Below are 24,954 nucleotides of genomic sequence, written 5' to 3' on the forward strand. Positions count from 1 at the left end.
TCCATCTCGCCCTGTCCCCTGTACCTTCCTCCTTCACACTCACTACCTGCATGTCCACTGAGCTCCCTCTCATTCACACACACGTACTCAGTCTGGCTCTGACTGACTTTCATTCCCCTTCTCTCCAGAGCATATCTCCACCTCTCTAGACTAGACTCAACCTGCTCTCTACTCTCACTACAGATCACAATGTTATCTGCAAACATCATAGTCCATGGGGACTCCTGTCTGATCTCAACTGTCAACCTGTCCATCACCATTGCAAACAAGAAATGACTCAGAGCTGATCTTTGGTGTAATCCCACCTCCACCTTGAATGAATCTGTCATTCCTACTGCGCATCTCACCGCTGTCACACTGTCCTTGTACATGTCCTACACTACTCACATACTTGTCTGCCACTCCAGTCTTCCTCATACAGTACCACAACTCTTCTCTTGGCACCCTGTCATACACTTTCTCTTAATCCACAAACACACAATGTAACTCCTTCTGGCCTTCTCTATAGTTCTCTATCAGTACTTTTAGAGCAAACATTGCATCAGTAGTGCTCTTTTTTGGCATGAAACCATATTGCTGCTCAGAGATCTTTACCTGTTTTCTAAACCTAACTTCAACTACTCTTTCCCATAACTTTTGGCTGTGGCTGATCAGCTTTATGCCTCTGTAGTTACTGCAGCTCTGCACATCACCTTTGTTCTTAAAAATAGGAACCAGCACACTTCATCACCACTCCTCAGACATCCCCTCACTTTCCAGTATTTTATTAAACAATCTGGTTAGAAATTCCAATGCCATCTCTCCTAGACACTTCCATGCTTCCACTGGAATGTCATCTGGAGCAACTGCCTCTCCACTCTTCATCCTCTTCATAGCTGCCCTCACTTCATCCTTACTAATTTCTTGTACTTCCTGATTTACTCTCACCACATCATCCAGCCTTTTCTCTCTCTCATTTTCTTCATTTATCAGCTCCTAAAAATTTGTCCTCCACCTCCTCAACACACTCTCCTCACTTGTCAGCACATTACCATATGCATCTTTTACTACTCAAACCTGCTGCACATCCTTTCCAGCTCTATCCCTTTCTCTGGTCAATCGGTAGGAGTCCTTTTCTCCTTCCTTACTATTCAACTTTGTGTACAGCTCACAATATGCCTTTTCCTTAGCTTTTGCTACTTCTCTTTTCGCCTTACGCTCCTTGTACTCCTGTCTATTTTCTTTCTGACTATCCCAAAAGTTTTTTTGCTAACCTCTTTCTCCTTGTGCTTTCCTGGACATCTTCATTCTACCACCAAGTTTCCTTGTCTTCCTTTCACTGTCCAGATGTCACACCCTGCTGTCTCCCTCACCACATCTGCGGTACTTTTCCAGTTGTCCAAAATTGTTTCCCCTACATCCAGTGCCTCTCTCACGTACTCACTGAATTTCACATAGCAGTCTTTATCCTTAAGTTTCCACCATCTGATCCTTTTGTTGAGCTCTAACTCTCCTCCTCTTCTTTACTTCTAAAGTCATCCTACAAATGACCATCCTATGCTGTCTAGCTACATTCTCTCCTGTCAGCACCGTACAGTCTCCAATTTTTTTTTTTTTTTAGCTTGCATTTCCTACAAAGAATGTAGTCCACTTGTGTGCGCCTTCCTCCACTCTTATATGTCACACTGCGGTTCTCCTTTTTTTAAAGTAGGTATTCACCACAGCCATTTCCATCCTTTTTTACAAAATCAACTACCATCTGTCCTTCCCCATTCCTATCCTTGATACCATATCTCCCCATTACTTCATCACCTCTGTTCCCTTCACTAACATGGCCATTGAAGTCCGCTCCTATCACCACTCTTTCATGCTTGTGCACACTCTCCACCACCTCATCTAACTCACTCCAAAAAATGTTCAAATCATATGTGATTGCGCAAATGCGGTTGGGTTGGGAACAGGCTCGAGGCTGGTATGGTGCATGATGGATGGCTGTGTGGTGGTTAAATAGTTTATTCATGTAACTGTTCCGAATGATAACCAGTGCAGGCACCTTTGAGCATGTGCACATTCAAATGTTTTTTTTGTTGTTATTATTAATGTGTTTTCTTTTTCTTGATGGTGAAACTAGAGGCCCACGACTGTCACCCTGTGTTCGGTATTTGTCAATAAATGTGTGTGTAATATTGTGAATGTCACACACTGTCAGCTGTCGCACACCTAATATCTTTTTACTTCATTGTGTGTGTGCTGCTCTGGACTTAGCATTTACACACGGACGCACTCATTTCATTTTCATTTTACATTGCGGCGAGCTGCGTGGAAGAACGGCGACCGAGCCATAGCTTTTGTTGCGTTTGCATGCTACAAGTGCTGTAATTTTAACACACGACAACACAGAGACATGGCAGAAGTCATCAAACACACTACATTCCACACTTATGGTTTTGGCGTACTGAAACATGACGTACGCCAAAACCCACTTAAAAAAATTCAGATGTATCAAAGTGTGCGTACGCATGGATCTAATGACATTCTTCCATTTGTGCATCCCAATCAACGTGGAATTGTGCACACATGCACATGGACCAAGCTCCTCCCTTTCCATGCCCCTATTTAAATATTCAAATTAATGTAAATCAGCCCCGGGAGCTGGGAATTCCCCTCCGTCAGATCAGTCAACATAAACACAGAAATTATACCGAGTGTGAGCCATAGATGACATGGAGACACACAGGGATAGTTTATTTGGTTCCCCGTCAAACAGAATAAACATGACACGGTAAAAGAGTTAATGGGAGCGTGTGTGTGAGGCCACTTTGAGCTCAGAGCAGTGCACACACATGGAAGCTAAAAGAAATTAGGTGTGACATTCACAACTTTACACACGTGCTTATTGACAAATACTGAATACAGGGAAACAATCAGGGCCTGTTAAGAATCTGCAGCTCTAGTGTCACCCTCGACGAAAAGAAAACACATTAGTAATCACAAAAACCATGTTTGTATGCGCACATGCCCAAATAGCCTGTGCTGGTTTTCGGTCGGAACAATTACACCAATAAACTATTTACCCACACAGCCACCCATCGTGTACTGTGCCAGCCTGCCTGTTCCCACCCCAACCCAATGCATTTGTGCATCACATGATTTGAACACTGAAGGAATGAAAATGTTTCCTATTAACAAAAACAAAAATTCATCATGTGATGGTGCCTTTATAGCAATATGTGTGCAGTCAATGTTGAAATGTGATGTACCTGGATGACATTCAGATGATTGCGTTCCACACAGCTGGCACGGCTCAGCTCAAGGTTGACTGACACACTCCTGACCAATCGGTCAGCTCCTACTGGAATGCCCCTGTTGCCAGGAAGCCCAGCGTGGTCAGCATCTGTGTGGACACAGACAACCGCCTGGCTCCTCATCATATTGTGCTCTGGGCTGGCCACAGTTCTGTGCACAACTCCAGTAACCCAGGGCTTTGTAATCAAAATCGGCTTGTGGGCCAATTATTGTCATTTGCAAGTAAATCCTTGCGTACCCTGAGTACACACTTACGTCTGATTTTTTTTTTTTTTTTTTTTTTTACTCGTCGACCATTTGCAAGGTCCTCTAACAACACTAACACAGCCATTGTTAATGCCATTTTATGCATCACTTTGTGCATACTTTTATGTCCACCCCTATAATTCTCAACATATCAGTGTGTTAATTGCTCATAAGTGTGTCTCTGGTGTGCACATCACTCTGATGACTTCATGTCAGCAGTGGACCAATAGCTGAAGAAACATGCGTACGCCAGCCAGGACTTTTGCGTGAAGCATCGCACATTTCATCCTTTCGATAAATGGTGACCAAACTGATGTGCAGAATTAAGTTCCTCTGAGATTGAAGTAAAAATGAATGAATTAAATCAATTAATTAACGATCATGGGGATCCACGGGCTGTAGATTGGGTAGTGTTTATTAAATATGTAGCTGACATTTTCTCAACATGGTACTAAATTAAGCAAAGCTTGTATAATGAGTTGGAATGGCGTATGAGTCCAGAATGTTTTTCAAACCTTAGACCTCAGCAATTTTTAGAAGAGGAAGTCAGCCCTTTTATATCTCATTAATAATGTAATTTTTTTAAATGTTAATTTACTGTCTTAATGTATTTATAAATGTAGTTTCTTGTTTACATATACACATTATTACTAGTATTATTATCGTTAGCATTATTAGTAGTAGTAGTAGTAATAGCAGTATATTGTATTATTACTTATGTTTTGTTGTTTGATTTTTAAAAGGGCCACAATGGAAATAAGTGTTTTCACTTTCTTGTCATCTATGTAATTTTTACATATTTACAATTATATTATGTAATTACATTGAACTTACAAAATAGAATCACACATGAACTCATGTTTTTACTATAAAAATGATGTACCGCCCCCTGCTGGAATGATGTGTTAGTCTGGAATACCATACCAAATTTATTTAAAAATTAAAAAATTTTTACATTAAAAATTTAATGTAAATAATATTTAAAAAATAAAAATGAAAGTGAAAGTAAAAAAATTAAATGTCTTTCTTATAAACAAAATACATGTAAACAGCAAAAATGATAGTTAAAAAGTAAAATTAAATGTCTTAACATTAAAATGCAACGTAAAAAGTTAAAAATAAAAAAGCATTAAATGTTTTTCCTTTAAAAATGAACTAATCTTAAAAGCAAAATAAAAGACAAAGTAAAATAAAGAAAAAAATTCAATGTCTCTCATTTAAGAATTAAACTTAAAATTAAAGTTAAAATCTATTAACTGTCTGTCCTGGTTACATTGTATATTTGATTTCTCTTCTGTATTATGTACTGCAGCCGATCTGCTCTGTGTCAGCCTGATCCCGTCAGATCTCAGAAACTAAGCAGTGCAGGACCTGGTTAGTACTTGGATGGGAGACCTCTTTGGAACACCAGCGGCTGTGTGTGTGTGTTTCTCCGTGTGAAACTGGAGTTGCGTCAGGAAGGGCATCTGGCATAAAACTTGTGCCAACTACCATTGCGGATCTGGCTGTATCCGCTGTGGCGACTCCAAACACGAAATGGGAGCAGCCGAGTGGACAGCATGCCTAATTATGTACTGTCCTACTCTGTCCACCATGAGCATTACCACTACAAATTTCTCTGAAATGGGACATTTGTAAGTCATTGAGCTGCTAATAAATCAAAACTGCTGTCAACTCATGCAAGATGCACGTTTTTCAGCCTGCTTCCTGTCTGTAGTCATTTTGTTTTAAATGTAATTATTTTTTGAATTACCACACAGACTCTTGCGCTGGAGCCACAGTGCAAACACACTAATCCCTTGTTTTTGCCCACAGACACACGGAGCCAGCATCTCGTCCTCATTCATGGCATTCAGTGAAGCTGAATGATGATCCGCTGGAGGAAGAAGTTGTGGAGTTCTCCCAGGCACGGACGGACACGGTGGCCAACACCTGGCACCAGGGCTACCACAGCAGGTCAGCACAAAGTTCAAAGCCACTCCACCAACTCCATTCGGCTCATGACAGACACCAAGGTGAAACTGTGAGAATATATGACCCCTACCCAGAATATATTGGAGCTCTTCGTATTTGAAATCTCGGGTAGATTCTGGACTGGTCCAGGCTTTAACCTGGGGTGTGGCTGGAGCCCAGAATATACCTCAGGATGTAAACCAGCCAGGGCTAGTTAATGTCTGAGGTCTACATTGCATCTGGAAAGTATTCACAGAGCTTCACTTTTTCCACATTTTGTTACGTTACAGCCTTATTCCAAAATGGAGTAAATTCGTTTTTCCCTCAGACTTCTCCTCACAACACCCCATAATGACAACATGAAAAAGTCTTTTTGAAATTTTTGTAAATTGATTTAAAAAAAAATTCCCTGTACATAAGTATTCACACCCTTTGATCAATACTTTGTTGATGCACTTTTGGCAGCATTTACAGCCTCAAGTCTTCTTGAATATGATGCCACAAGGTTGGCGCACCTATCTTTGTGCAGTTTTGCCCATTCCTCTTTGCAGCACCTGTCAAGCTCCATCGGGTTGGATGGGAAGTGTCGGTGCACAGACATTTTCTGATCTCTCCAGAGATGTTCAGTGAGAGATGTTTTGAGATTGGAGATTTTTCAGTCATTTCAAGTAATTTCAGTCAATGTCTTATAAATCTCTGCTGTCAATGAAATATATCAGGAGTGACTCTCAGCAAGTGATATAATTAATGAAATTATTGCAGCAAATAAGTGACAATGACATTAATCCAAATGCAGGATTCCAGAATTACCCAGTCTGCAGAGATGAATGGCGTTTTATATATATACTCAACAAAAATATAAACGCAACACTTTTGGTTTTGCTCCCATTTTGTATGAGATGAACTCAAAGATCTAAAACATTTTCCACATACACAATATCACCATTTCCCTCAAATATTGTTCACAAACCAGTCTAAATCTGTGATAGTGAGCACTTCTCCTTTGCTGAGATAATCCATCCCACCTCACAGGTGTGCCATATCAAGATGCTGATTAGACACCATGATTAGTGCACAGGTGTGCCTTAGACTGTCCACAAAGGCCACTCTGAAAGGTGCAGTTTTGTTTTATTGGGGGGGGATACCAGTCAGTATCTGGTGTGACCACCATTTGCCTCATGCAGTGCAACACATCTCCTTCGCATAGAGTTGATCAGGTTGTCAATTGTGTCCTGTGGAATGTTGGTCCACTCCTCTTCAATGGCTGTGCGAAGTTGCTGGATATTGGCAGGAACTGGTACACGCTGTCGTATACGCCGGTCCAGAGCATCCCAAACATGCTCAATGGGTGACATGTCCGGTGAGTATGCCGGCCATGCAAGAACTGGGACATTTTCAGCTTCCAAGAATTGTGTACAGATCCTTGCAACATGGGGCCGTGCATTATCCTGCTGCAACATGAGGTGATGTTCTTGGATGTATGGCACAACAATGGGCCTCAGGATCTCGTCACGGTATCTCTGTGCATTCAAAATGCCATCAATAAAATGTACCTGTGTTCTTCATCCATAACAGACGCCTGCCCATACCATAACCCCACCGCCACCATGGGCCACTCGATCCACAACATTGACATCAGAAAACCGCTCACCCACACAACGCCACACACGCTGTCTGCCATCTGCCCTGGACAGTGTGAACCTGGATTCATCTGTGAAGAGAAACCTCTCCAACGTGCCAAACGCCAGCGAATGTGAGCATTTGCCCACTCAAGTCGGTTACGGCGATGAACTGGAGTCAGGTCGAGACCCCGATGAGGACGACGAGCATGCAGATGAGCTTCCCTGAGACGGTTTCTGACAGTTTGTGCAGAAATTCTTTGGTTATGCAAACCGATTGTTTCAGCAGCTGTCCGAGTGGCTGGTCTCAGACGATCTTGGAGGTGAACATGCTGGATGTGGAGGTCCTGGGCTGGTGTGGTTACACGTGGTCTGCGGTTGTGAGGCTGGTTGGATGTACTGCCAAATTCTCTGAAACGCCTTTGGAGACGGCTTATGGTAGAGAAATGAACATTCAATACACGAGCAACAGCTGTCAGCATGCCAACTGCACGCTCCCTCAAATCTTGCGACATCTGTGGCATTGTGCTGTGTGATAAAACTGCACCTTTCAGAGTGGCCTTTTATTGTGGGCAGTCTAAGGCACACCTGTGCACTAATCATGGTGTCTAATCAGCATCTTGATATGGCACACCTGTGAGGTGGGATGGATTATCTCAGCAAAGGAGAAGTGCTCACTATCACAGATTTAGACTGGTTTGTGAACAATATTTGAGGGAAATGGTGATATTGTGTATGTGGAAAAAGTTTTAGATCTTTGAGTTCATCTCATACAAAATGGGAGCAAAACCAAAAGTGTTGCGTTTATATTTTTGTTGAGTGAGTTACTCATTCTACACACGGCATTTAGCTATGTCATTGTTTATTTCATGTCACTTTAGTTAAGGTGGAGTAAGTTGCATTGCATTGTGTGTATATTGTCGTCATTAATTTTCATAGAGCAATTTATTAACATTCATGAGACTCAAGTGAATGATGACAAAAGGTGATAGGATGTCATATTACTGCAATGCTGTGGGATATATAATGTTCTTAGTGTGACCCTGAGGTGCACAAATGAAGAGTCCGTCAGGGTGACCAACACGGGAGCATCCTACATATAGCTGACAGTGTGAGAAGCACGGTGTCTCCAGATTTAACCCAACCACTTTCAGTGACTGTCCCTATGATGTCTTGGGAGGCATAATTGCAAAAACACACACTTTAACTCGTATGCGGTGTGCACTGGCCCGTTTGGATTGTAATTAAAGTGCACCCTAGCCAGCCGCTATTATGTTCTAAGTAAAGTGTGGGCTTGCTACCTGACCTGAGTACCACGTGAACTGCGAAAATAAGGGCTCCAGTGAGTAGGTCGTAATTGTAATTAAAGCGCACATACGCTTATAACCTAACGGCCACATTGACTCCCCCTCAGTCACCATAGCAAGTCTGGTGTTGATTGCTTTTACTGTGGCTGTGCATAGCGAACAGACACACACACGGTCAGCTTTATATAATGGATACACTGAACAAAAATATAAACGCAACACTTTTGTTTTTGCTCCCATTTTTCATGAGCTGAACTCAAAGATCTATAACATTTTCTATATACACAAAAGACCTATTTCTCTCAAATATTGTTCACAAGTCTGCACAGCCATTGAAGAGGAGTGGACCAACATTTCAGAGGCCACAATCAACAACCTGATCAAATCTATGCAAAGGACATGTATTGCAGTGCGTGAGGCAAATGGTGGTCACACCAAATACTGCTGTTGGTCATGTCACTCCAAGTATGGCCCACTACACACAAATCCAAGAACACCACATGACATGTTTAATAACTCATAGAGCCTGTTTTCATTGGAAGAAAAAGAATTTCATTTTCAGATATTTTCTATCTCATAAGTTTCAGTTTGAAAGATCCGAATTCTGATCTGCATCAGTGCAGAAGCACTGAAACTGGAAACACTTTCAGTTTATTGTCATAAATGGTTCAGTTTCACTCTGTAAATGTTGGACATGTCGTGACCCAAGTTGGTTGTTTGAAGACCATGGAAGGCGTGTGTGTGCGTGCGTGCGTGTGTGGGAGAGTGAGAGAGAGACCCTCGGTGACTAATCAGATCTGATTCTTCTTCTTAATGTTGAATTATTTGTCAGTTATCAAGCAAAATTTTCAATCGTTATCAAACAAATTCGCAAATTATGTTCCAATTCTCATTTTACAATAAAAGAAAGTCAATACTTGATTTCTTTATATGTGTACAAAGACTCAATAATAAAATGATCATTTAAAATCTTATTTAATAGCAATCTGATTCTACTATAATAAAATGTTATTACTGATTTAAAAAAATCATGCTACAATTATTGATTATTTGTAATGTTATTTGCATACATTAACATTGACTCTGTAAATGGAAATCTGTCTCCACCTCAGCGACTCCACCACCGACCTGTCGTCCGGATTTGACCCTGCTGTAGGCTACCTGAGGAAGAGTCCGGACCAGTACAGCTCCCGGGGCAGCATGGACAGCCTGGATCCTCCACGAACCTATCAGCTTCACCCTGGAGTGCAGGATAATCGCCATCACCGCGGCAACAGCGGGTCCCATCCGGCCTACTCCTCCTGCCACCAGCTATCCTCTGCCAGGTTCTAAAAAAAATAAGAAAAACTTTCTTGTTTTCAGCCTTTAAACTTCCACTTTATCATTTTCTAATTTCTTCTTCTGCTGCTGAGAATGTATGTTTAGCCTAGCTTGGTACCAAGATCGGAAACAAAGGAAACGGAGTGCATTCATATAACGCTTTTCCATCTGCATTAGAAGCTCAAAGCGTTTTACAATTAGGCCTCACATTCACCTATTCACACAGACACACTCCAACACCGATGTCAGGGTGCTGTCATGCAAGGTGCTACACTACACACCGGGAGCATCTTGGGGATTAAGGACCTTGCACAAGGGCCCTTAGTAATTTTCTGGCATGCTGGGTTTTGAACCGAGGTTTTTCGGGACTGAAGCCCAACGCTTAACCACTAGACCATCATCTTCCCAAGAGGAAAGCTGTTAGCTTAGCTTTACGCAAAAAATACTCCAAGACAAAACTGATAGCCTAGCTTAGCTTAGTTTAGTACAGAGATTGGAAGCAAAGGAAAACTATAAACACAAAAATGCTCCAAGACAAAACTGATGGTCTAGCTTAGTACAAAATTAGTAAGGTAAAATCCAGACTGAAATTTCAATTTTTTTTTCAATTCAATTTATATAGCTCCAAATCACAACAAAGTTGCCTCAAAGGGCTTTACACAAATACGTAAAGTATAGTATAACCTATAGTATAATCGTAAAGTATAACCTTACTTAACCTTACATGAAAATTCATGTTGATACACAAAGATCAGAAGCAGAGGAAACATTTTAGTCTAGTTTAGTTTGTCTTCGTACAAAGATTGAGGGCAGAGGAAAATGAACACAAAAATACTCAAAGACAAAACTGATAGCCTAGCTTAGTCTAGCTTAGTACAAATTTAGCTAGGTGAAATCCAAATTGAAAATTCATGTTGATACACAAAGATCAGAAGCAGAGGAAACACGTTAGCTTAGTTTATCTTCGTACAAAAATTGAGGGCAGCGCCCACGTCACCGGCAAAGTGACAAATCCGAAGGTGAGAATTCGTACTTCTGCGACTGGCCACTCGGTGAAAACTCACTCGGGCTGCATTGATTATCTATTGAAATCAGCCAGTTTGCTTTTGTCTCTAAATTGCTTTTAACAGCCACCTGATAGCTCTCATTGCCTGGAACAAAACCCGCCCCTCCAGGTTAAATGCCCGGATGACCGACCTTGAGAATTAACACAAAAATACTCCAAGACAAAACTGATAGCCAAGCTTAGTCTAGCTTAGTACAAATGTAACAAGGTGAAATCCAAATTGAAAATTCATGTTGATGTACAAAGTTCAGAAGGAGCAGAAACATGTTAGCCTATCATAGCATGAAAAACAAAGCGTCATAAAAACAATAGCCTAACATAGCACAGAGCCTTCACTAGCAGTCAACAATCCATTCCAGTCAGCTAGACTGAATGCGTTACACCTGAGTTCAAAGGACTGTTACGATGATTCATAACATCACTTACCCAGAGTTTGTAGCTTTTAAGTTAAGTGCTGCTAAAACCACATTTTTGAATTCCTGTTTAAACATCTGTTTTGTGGGTGTTTGTGTTTGTGTTCCAGGTCGTCCAACAGTATTGACCACCTCCACAGCAAACGTGACTCCGCCTACTCTTCCTTCTCTACCAGCTCCAGTATCCCAGAATACCTTGCATCAGCCCCCTCCTTCAGCCAGAAGCACTCCTACTCATTGGAGACCGTTCCTCAGAGAAGTGGAGACACGCATCATTCGGATGTTCGATACCTCCATAGAGCTTACGACACCCACCAGGGTGATGAACACGAACTGAGCTCCACCTCCTCTGCACTATTGCTAAACTGCAACTCCCACAGCAGCAGAACAGTGAGGTCGGACACGGACCAAGATCTTCAAGGTAAAGATGAAGAACTGTGAACCTATGAGTACAAGAACACATTGTCATAAATATATCATGTTTTAAACACAAAGTGTTTTGGAGCAGCACCTACTGGCCATTTAAAGAAATGCAGCTGTCTTTGAAGTCCCGGTGTTCCATAGTCATAAACAGTTCATTTAAAAAAAAAAATGGTTTTGACATCACTCAGTTTGTTTATTCTGTTGGTCACAGGCTCAGTGGGCGGGGTCTGTTACCGCAGCAGCAGCAGCAGCCTTCCAGCTTCAAACCGGCACAGTGTTGGTCCAATATGGGACCCTACAGCTAGCTGCAGCTCTTATGAGAACCTGAAGGGGGCGCCTGCTCCACCAAGGCGCACCGACAGTTACGCTGCCATCAGGATCCACGAGAAAAATGAGAGACCAAACTCCTGGTCTAGTGTGGAGCATGCTCGTGCACTGCGGTGAGTCAAGTTTGTCGCAGTACGAGCGACCGATGCAACGTACTGACGTTAGAGTGCAAATTGTAGGCCACTCTCATAGTGCAGGTTCTAAGGTGCCACAAATGGGCCAGTTGTTCACATTTTGAAGAAAGCATGAAACTTCTCCCACTCAATCTTTGTTATAATGAACAATCTACGGGGGGGACACCAGTGAAATATGCAAATTAAGTAGACGTGGCCTGAGATTTTCAAAATGGCCACCAAAAGAACTGAACGTAAATACATACAGATGATAAATGCACTTTATTTGCAAATTACACATCTTGAACTTGTAAAAAATCAACATTTTTCACTAATTGCTATGATGTCCAAGTAACATAGGTCCCAGTAACAGTAAAAACTGAACACATTTTATATAATGTGGCCATTATACAAATCATATACAATGGCATCAGTAACCAAGATTTACATTTCCTGTCTAGTTTGTATCCTAAATGCTCTTCATAAAAGACATAACAAAAAAGGTGTACTGCAAATAATAATATGTTGGAATAGAATAGGCTCATCATCTGTGTGGTGATAAACATACAGTGAGGAAAATAAGTATTTGAACACCCTGCGGTTTTGCAAGTTCTCCCACTTAGAAATCATGGAGGGGTCTGAAATTTTCATCTTAGGTGCATGTCCACTGTGAGAGACATAATCTAAAAAAAAAAAAAAATCCAGAAATCACAATGTATGATTTTTTTAATAATTTATTTTTATGTTACTGCTGCAAATAAGTATTTGATCCCCTACCAACCAGCAAGAATTCTGGCTCACACAGACCTGTTAATTTTTCTTTCAGAAGCCCTCTTATTCTGCACTCTTTACCTGTATTAATTGCACCTGTTTGAACTTATTACCTGTATAAAAGACACCTGTTCACACACTCAATCAATCACACTCCAACCTGTCCACCATCAGTGTTGCCACAGTTACTTTGAAAAAGTAATCCCACTACTGATTACTGATTACTCCTTCAAAAAGTAACTTAGTTACTTTACTGATTACTCAAATGTAAAAGTAACTAAGTTAGATTACTAGTTACTTTTTTAGTTACTTTTCCCAGCTGTCGACAACAACTCTCTGCCACCTCAACATGACAATGATACATGTTTTGCCAAAACTCACTTTATAGTCACCCTTTCTTGACTTCAATGAAAATAAATACTTGTTTTATAAAAAGTAAAATAAAGACCTCTTTCTTGACCTCATATTTAAGTGTTGACAGCACTGTAACAGTAAAACTTGCAATTTCTAACCTACATTGTTTATAAATGTAACTATTAAATTCTTTCTAACATTTTTTCTAACATTTAAATTCTCGCTAAACATTTTACTTGTTGAAATTATTATTATTATTATAAGTAGTATTATTAGTTGTCGTAAAAAAAGACTTCAAAACTGGACCTTTAATCTAGGGGTGTGGTGGGGGGGGGGGCACATCCCTGCCCTACGCCCTCATTCCATCTGGATTCGCCCCTGCTTTGGCGTTTGAGCACAAAGAATGGATAAAATTTATTTATGCAGAAAACATGACCAGATTTACAGGTAAGAAAGTTTTATTGCGTTTTCACATCATGTGGTCCTCAGAAAGAGAGTTTAGGTGCATTTGAGTGGAAAAATAGTTGTTGACGCATCACGGAGGATCAGCTGATTTTAGCGCGCAAATACGGAGCAGCTCAGCTCAGAATTCTAAATAAAGGAGAAAAAAAAAACATAAAAATGTCTTTGTAAAGCTCAGTGCAGGTGTGCTGTTGTCACTGCGCTTTAAGAGGTGAGGACAAGTCATAGCTGCTGCAGAAAACCGCAGATGAAAAGCTCACAGCTCGCTTAAAGTGGGCAGTTCAGTCGAACCCCGACCTCCTGCCCACGGACCAAGTTTAATGCTGCTATCAACCCACAATGCAAAAATAATAGTAACGCACAGTGACTTGGAGAAGTAACTTTAATCTGATTACTGATTTGGAAAGATTAACGCGTTAGATTACTCGTTACTAAAAAAGTGGTTAGATTAGAGTATCACTGGCATAGAGTATCGGCATCACTGTCCACCATAGCCAAGACCAAAGAGCTGTCTAAGGACACCAGGGACAAAACTGTAGACCTGCACAAGGCTGGGATGGACTACAGGACAACAGGCAAGCAGCTTGGTAGAAGACAACAACTGTTATGATTATTTATTAGAAAGTGGAAGAAACACAAGATGACTGTCAATCTCCCTTGGTCTAGGATTCCATGCAAGATCTCACTTTGTGGGGTAAGGATGATTCTGAGAAAGCTCAGAACTACACAGGAGGACCTGGTCAATGACCTGAAGAGAGCTGGGACCACAGTCACAAATATTACATTAGTAACACATGATGCTGTCATGGTTTAAAATCCTGCAGGGCAGCAACGTCCCCCTGCTCAAACCAGCACATGTCCAGGCCTGTTTGAAGTTCACCAGTGACCATCTGGATGATCCAGAGGAGGCATGGGAGAAGGTCATGTGGTCAGATGAGACCGAAATAGAGCTTTTTGGAATCAACTCCACTTACCATATTTAGAGGATGAGAACAACCCCAAGAAAACCATCTCAAGCTTGAAGCATGGGGGTGTAAACATCATACTCTGGGGGTGCTCTTCAGCAAAGGGGACAGGACGACTGCACCGTATTGAAGGGAGGATGGATGGGGTCATGTATTGCGAGATTTTGGCAAACAACCTCCTTCCCTCAGTAAGAGCATTGAAGATGGGTCATGGATGGATCTTCCAGCATGACAATGACCCCAAACACACAGCCAGGGCAACTAAGGAGGGGCTCCATAAGAAGCATTTCAAGGTCCTGGTGTGGCCTGGCCAGTCTCCAGACCTGAACTAAAAGATGCTTGAGCCACCTCAACTGACTCCTTTCGACATGGAGGAGCAGCGGCTTGACTCCGAGCTCCTCCTGAGTGAACAAGCTCCTCACCCTATCTCTAAGGGAGCGCCCAGCCACCCTGTGGAGGAAACTCATCTCGGCCGCTTGTACTCGCGATCTCGTTCTTTCGGTTATGAGCCAAATCTCATGACCATAGGTGAGGATCGGAACATAGATCGATTGGTAAATCGAGAGCTTTGCCCCCCTACTCAGCTCTCTCTTCACCATGACGGTCCGATACAGCGACCGCATCACTGCAGATGCTGCACCGATCCGTCTATCGATCTCACGCTCCATCCATCCCTCACTCGTGAACAAGACCTCAAGATACTTAAACTCCTCCACTTGAGGCAAGGACACTCCACCGACCTGAAGAGGGCAAAGCACCTTTTTCTGGTCGAGAACCATGTCCTCAGATTTGGAGGTGCTGATTTTCATCCCGGACGCTTCACACTCGGCTGCAAAATGCCCCAGTGCACGCTGAAGGTCCTGATTTGACGAAGCCAACAGAACCACATCGTCCGCAAACAGCAGAGACGAGAGTCTGTGGTTCCCAAACCAGACCCCCTCTACACCCTGGTTGCGCTTAGAAATTCTGTCCATAAAAATAATGAACAGAACCGGTGAAAAAGGGCAGCCCTGGTAGAGGCTAACGTGCACTGGAAACAGGTTTGACTTACTACCGGCAGTGCGAACCAAGCTCCTGCTGCGGTCGTACAGGGACCGGATAGCCCTTAGCAAAGGACCCCGGACCCCGTAGTCCCAGAGCACTCCCCACAGGGTGCCCCAAGGGACACAGTCGAACGCCTTCTCCAGATCCACAAAACACATGTGGACTGGTTGGGTGAACTCCAATGAACCCTCGAGCACCCGATGGAGCGTGTAGAGCTGGTCCAGTGCGCCGCGACCAGGATGAACACCACACTGCTCCTCCTGAATCCGAGGTTCGACCATCGGTCGAATTCTCCTCTCCAGTACTCTGGAATAGACCTTACCGAGGAGTGTGATCCCCCTATAGTTGGAACACACCCTCCGGTCCCCCTTCTTAAACAGAGGGACCACCACCCTGGTCTGCCAATCCAGAGGCACTGTCCCCGATCGCCACGCGATGTTGCAGAGGCATGTCAGACAAGACAGTCCCACAGCATCCAGAGACTTAAGGTACTCAGGACAGATTTCATCCACCCCAGGAGCCCCGCCACCAAGGAGCTTTCTAACCACCTCGGTGACTTCGGCCTGGGTAATGGATGAGTCCACCTCTGAGTCCCCAATCTCTGCTTCCTCTTTGGAAGACGTGACGATGGAATTGAGGAGATCCTCGAAGTACTCCTTCCACCGCCCGACAACATCCCCAGTCAGGGTCAACAGCTCCCCACCCGCACCGTAAACAATGCTGGTGGAGAGCTGCTTCCGCCTCCTGAGGCATCGGACAGTTTGCCAGAATCTCTTCGAGGCCGACCGATAGTCCTACTCCATAGCCTCCTCAAACTCCTCCCAGGCCCAAGTTTTTGCCTCTGCGACCGCATGGGCTGCGGCACGCTTGGCCTGCCGGTACCTGTCAGCTGCCTCTGGGGTCCCACCTACCAACAAAGATAAGTAGGACTCCTTCTTCAGCTTGACGGCATCCCTTACTTCCGGTGTCCACCACCAGGTTCAGGGATTGCCGCCGCGACAGGCACCAGAGACCTTGCGACCACAGCTACGAGCAGCCGCATCGACAATGGAGGTGGAGAACATGGTCCACTCGGACTCCATGTCTCCAACCTCCCCCGGGATCTGGGAGAAGCTCTCCCGGAGGTGGGAGTTGAAGACCTCGCTGACAGAGGGTTCCGCCAGTCGTTCCCAGCAGACCCTCACGATACATTTGGGCCTGCCAGGACTGACTGGTTTCCTCCCCTCCCAGCGGATCCAACTCTCCACCAGGTGGTGATCGGTCGACAGCTCTGCCCCTCTCTTCACTCGAGTGTCCAAGACACGTGGCCGAAGGTCAGATGATACGACTACAAAGTCGATCATCAACCTCCGGCTCAGGGTGTCCTGGTGCCACGTGCACTTATGGACACCCTTGTGCTCGAACATGGTGTTCGTGATGGACAAACTGTGACTAGCACAGAAGTCCACCAACTGAACACCACTCGGGTTCAGATCGGGGAGGCCGTGCTTCCCAATCACCCCCCTCCAGGTCTCACTGTTGCCGCCCACGTGGGCGTTGAAATCCCCCAGGAGAACAAGGAGTCCCCAGTCAGAGCGCTATCTAGTACCCCTCCCAGGGACTCCAGGAAGGTCGGGTACTCTGCACTGCTGCTCGGCCCGTAGGCCGAGACAACGGTGAGAGACCTGTCCCCGAGCCGAAGGCTTAGGGACGCGACCCTCTCATTCACCGGAGTGAACTCCAACACATAGCGACTGAGCTGGGGAGCAATAAGCAATGCGACCCCAGCTCTCAGCCTCTCTCCCCGTGGGCAACGCCAGAAAAATGAAGCATCCAGCTCCTCTCCAGGAGTTGGGTACCAGAGCCCAAGCTGTGTGTGGAGGTGAACCTGCCTATCTCTAGTCGGTATTTCTCAACCTCCCGCACAAGCTCAGGCTCTTTCCCCCCTAGCGAGGTGACATTCCACGTCCCAACAGCCAGGGGCTGTGAGCATGGACCGGGCCACCTGCCCTCGGCCGCCACCCAATCCTCTCTGCACCCGACCCCCATGGCCCCCTCTGCAGCTGGTGAACCCACAGGAGGGTGGGCCCACGTTGCTCTTTCGGGCTGAGCCCGGCCGGGCCCCATGGGCTAAGGCCCAACCACCAGGCGCTCGCGCGCGAGCCCCAACCCCTGGCCTGGCTCCAGGGTGGGACCCCGGCTCCACCATACCGGGCGACGTCTCGGTCCTTGATTTTTTACTGGTCATGGAGATTCTGAACTGCCCTTAGTCTGACCCGTCACCTAGGACCTGTTTGCCTTGGGAGACCCTACAGGGAGCACAAAGCCCCCGACAACATAGCTCCTAGGATCATCCGGGTATGCAAACTCCCCCACCACGATAAGGTGGCAGCTAGAGGGGGAGCATTGATTTTCACAGGTGTTTAAATACTTATTTGCAGCAATATCATACAAATAAATTATTTAAAAAAATCATACATTGTGATTTCCGGATTTTTTTTTTAGATTATGTCTCTCACAGTGGACATGCACCTAAGATGAAAATTTCAGACCCCTCCATGATTTGTAAGTGGGAGAACTTGCAAAACCACAGGGTGTTCAAATAATTATTTTTCTCACTGTAACTAATTAGGATTATTATGTCAATGTATGTAAATGTTTGGTGTTATCAAGTCGTTTCTCATATACATCTGCATGTGCATGATTCTACTTGTATGACAGTCATCAAGTGACTATTCATCAGACAAACAGACAAATCATATTTGAACAGCTTTAAAAAGAGCTACATCTAAATATTCGGCAAGTGGCAGTTTTGAAAGCTCGGAATGTTATGTATGTATACATTTATCAGAATCTGCAGCTTGATGTTTTCACAAAATGCTAAACAAACACACATGTAATGTCCTTTCATTTCTCTTTTAAAATAAAAATGATAAGCCTCTAACAAGTTATACATGTTAAAGCAACAGAATGTGTCATATATTCATCTACTCTGCACATCTTCCTTCACAAGCACATAATTTGGTGCCAGTCAGGGCATTTTTCTTGCACTTACACAAACCTCTACATGATGGAGAAGTGCGCGATCATTATACTCATGCCTGGAACAAAAAACTTGAATTATTCTCGTAACTATGTATCTGGACTACAACCCCTGGCAAAAATTATGGAATCACCGGCCTCGGAGGATGTTCATTCAGTTGTTTAATTTTGCAGAAAAAAAGCAGATCACAGACATGACACAAAACTAAAGTCATTTCAAATGGCAACTTTCTGGCTTTAAGAAACACTATAAGAAATCAGGAAAAAAAATTGTGGCAGTCAGTAATGGTTACTTTTTTAGACCAAGCAGAGGGGAAAAAATATGGAATCACTCAATTCTGAGGAAAAAATTATGGAATCATGAAAAACAAAAGAACGCTCCAACACATCACTAGTATTTTGTTGCACCACCTCTGGTTTTTATAACAGCTTGCAGTCTCTGAGGCATGGACTTAATGAGTGACAAACAGTACTCTTCATCAATCTGGCTCCAACTTTCTCTGATTGCTGTTGCCAGATCAGCTTTGCAGGTTGGAGCCTTGTCATGGATCATTTTCTTCAACTTCCACCAAAGATTTTCAATTGGATTAAGATCCGGACTATTTGCAGGCCATGACATTGACCCTATGTGTCTTTTTGCAAGGAATGTTTTCACAGTTTTTGCTCTATGGCAAGATGCATTATCATCTTGAAAAATGATTTCATCATCCCCAAACATCCTTTCAATTGATGGGATAAGAAAAGTGTCCAAAATATCAACGTAAACTTGTGCATTTATTGATGATGTAATGACAGCCATCTCCCCAGTGCCTTTACCTGACATGCAGCCCCATATCATCAATGACTGTGGAAATTTACATGTTCTCTTCAGGCAGTCATCTTTATAAATCTCATTGGAACGACACCAAACAAAAGTTCCAGCAACATCACCTTGCCCAATTCAGATTCGAGATTCATCACTGAATATGACTTTCATCCAGTCATCCACAGTCCACGAATGCTTTTCCTTAGCCCATTGTAACCTTGTTTTTTTCTGTTTAGGTGTTAATGATGGCTTTCGTTTAGCTTTTCTGTATGTAAATCCCATTTCCTTTAGGCGGTTTCTTACAGTTCGGTCACAGACGTTGACTCCAGTTTCCTCCCATTCATTCCTCATTTGTTTTGTTGTGCATTTTCGATTTTTGAGACATATTGCTTTAAGTTTTCTGTCTTGACGCTTTGATGTCTTCCTTGGTCTACCAGTATGTTTGCCTTTAACAACCTTCCCATGTTGTTTGTATTTGGTCCAGAGTTTAGACACAGCTGACTGTGAACAACCAACATCTTTTGCAACATTGCGTGATGATTTACCCTCTTTTAAGAGTTTGATAATCCTCTCCTTTGTTTCAATTGACATCTCTTGTGTTGGAGCCATGATTCATGTCAGTCCACTTGGTGCAACAGCTCTCCAAGGTGTGATCACTCCTTTTTAGATGCAGACTAACGAGCAGATCTGATTTGACCCTGCAGGTGTTAGTTTTGGGGATGAAAATTTACAGGGTGATTCCATAATTTATTCTGATTTATTATATATATTTTTCCTGATTTCTTATAGTCTTTCTTAAAGCCAGAAAGTTGCCATTTGAAATGACTTTAGTTTTGTGTCATGTCTGTGATCTGCTTTTTTTCTACAAAATTAAACAACTGAATGAACATCCTCTGAGGCCGGTGATTCCATAATTATTGCCAGGGGTTGTATTCTTCACTGGTTCTGACCACTGCCTCTGAAATTTAAGACAATGCAATATTATGTTTTATGCATACAGTGTTACTCTTTCAACAACATACAAAAATGAACAGTAAAACTTCGATTATTACAATTGCTGTAATTTCTTCAAGTAAAAAGTTAGTCTTTGCAACGTGAAAGTCAAAGGCAGGGATTAAATATGTTGAAAATGGACTTCTAATAGACTGCAACACATTGCTTTGTGAGTTCTTTAAAAGAATTTCACCATCAGTCATTAAAAAAACAAACAAACAGAACTATTCAAAAAAGCAGACAGAGCTATTAAAAAAAAAAGCTGTTTTTAGAACTCTGGAGGCCACGTTTAAACAAATGTTGCCACACCCCCTCAGAAGATTAATTTCACTGATGTCCACCCCTAAATTATTTTCTATATACCCTGTAGTACGTGTGCCAAATTTCATGCTTCCTTCATAAGCTGAACAATACTTTTGCTTAGAACCTGTAATACAAACTAGCCTTAAAATACTGGAGCAGTTCCAAGTACTCGTATTCTAAGGCTGTTATCACACAGAGACTGTGTGATATTTTCATGTTTAATTCTGCCAGACTCAGTCCTCAGCATCCTTCTCCTCATATACCCTGTACTCCTCTTATTAATTACAGTGCTCAGTCAGCAACACTATATTAACTTAAGAACCAGAGTCAATGGTGCAGAACTCATCTGGGTTTATTCTACGAACTATTTCCCCACAATAAGCAGTTGAAGAAAATTATGCCATAATTTAAATAAAATTATTTCCCATTACTCTAAATTTTCTTTTCTGCGTTTTTGTAATTATACATTTGAATGGATCTTGAAACACCAGGAAGTGAAACGTTGACACCAATGTGTAAATTTTCATGAATCGTGTCTTGTTTTGGTGGATTTTTTTCTTGATGCAAGTCAGGAACATGGCCTATTTTGGGGGACTTTTTTTTTTCTCCAAAATTTCAAAATTCTATGAGGAAGAATTGTGAACATTGCTTAGATGTATCAAAGAAAACTGTAACAATTTATATCTAGCAGAAACTAAAGGAGAAGAAGCATTTTGGGTGTATTGTAGTTTTCAGCACTACAAGTCTGTATTTTCCATTAACTTTAATAATTTCAAATTCTACAATTAAGAATTGTGAACAGTGTTCAAATGAATCAAACAAACCACCAGAATGAAAATCCATCAAGAACTGAAGGAGAAGAAACATTTTACGTGAATTGTGGACAGACGGATGGACACTTCGCTCTGACATTGCCTCATTAGGCTAAGGGTCTGGTCTTAAAAAAAATGAGCTTCATGCAAAGGACTTGATCGAATAAATAAAATAAATATGGACTAATAACAGGTCTTTCTTTTCTATCTCACTGAATTTCTTTGATAAATGCAATTATGACGACACTGAACAATGTAGTCCATACATTTATTACACGTTTATCAGTCTTATGATACATTTATTACAGATTTATTATACGTTATCACACATTTATTGTACATTTATTACACAAGTATACATTTATCAGATTTATTATACATTTATCACCTGTCACTCATTTATTGCATATTTATAACACATTTATTATACATTTATTACACATTCATCACAAATATAATGTCCTCATGTGTTTGACTCAGGTCACTGCAAAAAGGTTCTTGGCATCACTCCAGTGGCTGTGTGTCTTCAGGTATGTTTCAATTATCGTGTTTTGGTTTTTTGGACTTTTGGATTTGGTTTTGCTTTGGGGTTGTTTTTTTTCATATTTGAACTTTGCTGAAATATTTAGGTGTAGATTATTCTTGATAAACTTATTTTTTTAGTTTTAAAATGTGATTGGTTCTGCTGGTTCTTAACATTCCACAGCAATTTTAGATCTAGCTGGTTTCTGCCGTAAGGTAGACGATAAAATGAATGCTTGGTGACCAAATGTTAAAGTCACAGATTTATGGATTTTTGATATGGAAATTTGAATGGAATGTCAGTTACAGGTCTTCTACTGTAGACTTGACCTACAGAATGTAAACAGTCACCAAAATGTTGTTGATAGTGGTTACCATTGTTGCCTCACAGCAAGAATGTCATGGGATCGATTCCCACCTGGGGCCTTTCTGTGTTGAGTTTGCATGTTTTTCTCGTGTTTGCGTGGGTTTCCTCCCACATTTTAAGACAAGCAGGTTAGGTGGATTGCAAACTTTAACTGCCCAGGTCTCCCTTGCAAAAGAGATCTCAAGCTCAATGGGACTAACCTTGTGAAATAAAGGTTAAATAAAATTTAAAAAAAAATAGCCAGCCGGTTTAAATCTGCCTGTATTGTTCAACTACAATGATTTCAAGTAATTGTTTGTTTAGCAAGCATCCAAGCTAGCTAGTTAGCCTAGTCCAGTTGACACAACCACCTTGGCTAGGTTATAATATCACTCAGCTGACTACTTTATATCAGTTTACATAGACTGGTGGATGGGGTTTAGCCATCACCCTATAAAATATAGAAGAAATGTTTAATGTTTAGACACAGGATGATCTCAGAATTTGAAAGTTTTCAGTTTTTTTTATTCTAACTTTCTGATGTCATTGCTGTGGTTGCAGCTAAAGGCTCGTACGGTACTGAGGGTCAGCTCCACACAGTGGTCGAGAAGAGCCCGGAGAGCAGCCCCACCACAAAGCCACGACAGGGTGGAGGCTTCCCGCCTCTGACATCACCTGCCGCAGGCCCCACCCCCCAATCCGAATGCCTCATTCCCACCACATGCACTTACCAACCCGAACCCTACTACCCCCAAATGCCCAGGTCCAGCACAGGGTCCGAGGGCGAGTGCCCTGCACGGGCCACCAAGAACGGTCATCAGCAGGTTGATGGAGGGATGATGGAAGGTTTACAGGATGGAAGGATGTCAGCTGTGAAGAACGGACAACAAAATAAAATGTCATCTTCCTTGTCTTCTATTTCTGGTTCTGCACAACTCAGGACTCGAGTACTGGACGGAGACAGGTAACGGTGCTGTCCTCGATCAGAACTCAAATACTGGACACAGAGGGGTAGCGGTGCTGTCCTGGACCAAGACTCTAGGATGTGACCAGATAGCATTGTTCCTCTAGGAGGAAGCTGTTCTTCAACTCACTATCAGAAGGAAATACTCAGATATTTATGAATTGATTGGTCACAAATCAGAATGATTCATTTTTTTTCTCTGAGATCCTCAGAAACAGTTTAAAGTGGATTTGATTTGGCAGTGAATCACAAATAAGTTACCGCATTTGTGCTTTTTAATGTTTTTGTTGTTTTATGGCAAAAATCTAACTACACACACAAAAAAGGATTCCGCAGACGGTCACCTCCTTCATCAACACCTTTTCAGTCAGTTGGTTTTAGAGTTTAAACAATTAAATAATTAACACATTTGTCAGGGTTTTTTGTTTGTTTGTTGTATATAATTCTCGTTTTACATTTTACTTGGTCCACATTTTATTTATTTTACCTTATGTTTATATTAGTTGTACATATACTCTGAATAATTTACCGTTAAATTTCACTATCTTTTATTTGGCTAAAAATTACTCGCATCACGGAAAACACCTTTTTGGAGTTGCACTCAAATGTCGTTGTAATGCAAATTACAATGACAATAAAGGCGATTCTGATTCTGATGCCATCTGTTTCAGTCAGCGAGCCTTTCAGTCATCCAGATTCTGTTGTGTCTTTCAGGATCGCTCAGTGTCAGGTGCTACCTTCTCGCTCACCTGTTCAGCCTCAGGCTCTGCCCACCCAAACCTCTTCTCGCCACCACAGCGACTCAGCAGCTCTGCAGGTCCAGTACATGGACAGGGAAGAAGAACACCCACTGAGCCGTTTGGAAAGTTCCCTGACTGGGGTTCAGCACCATGTCGGCCCAGACAACGCTGCTACCACCAGCAGTAATCACGACGACTGTATCTCCAGTGAATCCAGCCAGGGTCCAACCCGCAGCCTGTCTGTCCTGGAGAAAATCAGTCGCTTTGAGCAGCGGGAAAGTTCTGGAAAGCACCGCACTCAAAGCAGCAGCCGCATGAGCAGCAGGTCCAGCCATCAGCGGGTAAATCAGCCACAGAAGAAGACAACAAAGTCGTCACCCTCTTAAGTAAAACCCATCAGTTCTGTTTGTTTGCGTTTGTGATTTAAAGTTATGGCGCCACAGGTGGTGAGCCGGGTTTTTAGAGCGCGTTAAACTTTCATCATTGTCATATGTCACCATCATGCCGTAACATAATGTTGTCCTGTTTGTGCCTGTGAGCGTGATAAGTCATTAATGATATGTCCCAGGCACTTGGTTCTTACACCATAGGTACCCACTGGGGAGCCAATGAGCTGATTAGATTTTAAGGTTGTTTGGTGTATGTACAGTGCATCCAGAAAGTATTCACAACATTTCACTGTTTAAACATTTTGTTATGTTGCAGCTTTATTCCAAAATAGATGAAATTCATTCTCATGTACATAAGTATTCACAGCCTTTGCCAAGGTCAAAATTGAGC

The 24,954-nt window shown here is 42.5% G+C and overlaps 1 protein-coding gene across 1 annotated transcript in view; it reads left to right on the forward strand.

The window, feature by feature from the left end:
* shroom3 (shroom family member 3) overlaps positions 1–24,954 on the forward strand; it is an 86,903-nt gene that overhangs the window by 48,200 nt on the left and 13,749 nt on the right. The window contains 7 exon segments of the mRNA XM_034191737.1: positions 5,347–5,487; positions 9,523–9,735; positions 11,320–11,630; positions 11,844–12,072; positions 22,083–22,132; positions 23,032–23,434; positions 24,149–24,515. Of these exon segments, the coding sequence (XP_034047628.1) occupies positions 5,347–5,487; positions 9,523–9,735; positions 11,320–11,630; positions 11,844–12,072; positions 22,083–22,132; positions 23,032–23,434; positions 24,149–24,515 (1,714 nt within the window).

This window comes from Thalassophryne amazonica, chromosome 17 (assembly GCF_902500255.1).
Source record: "Thalassophryne amazonica chromosome 17, fThaAma1.1, whole genome shotgun sequence".
In the NCBI taxonomy this organism is placed as follows: Eukaryota; Metazoa; Chordata; class Actinopteri; order Batrachoidiformes; family Batrachoididae; genus Thalassophryne; species Thalassophryne amazonica.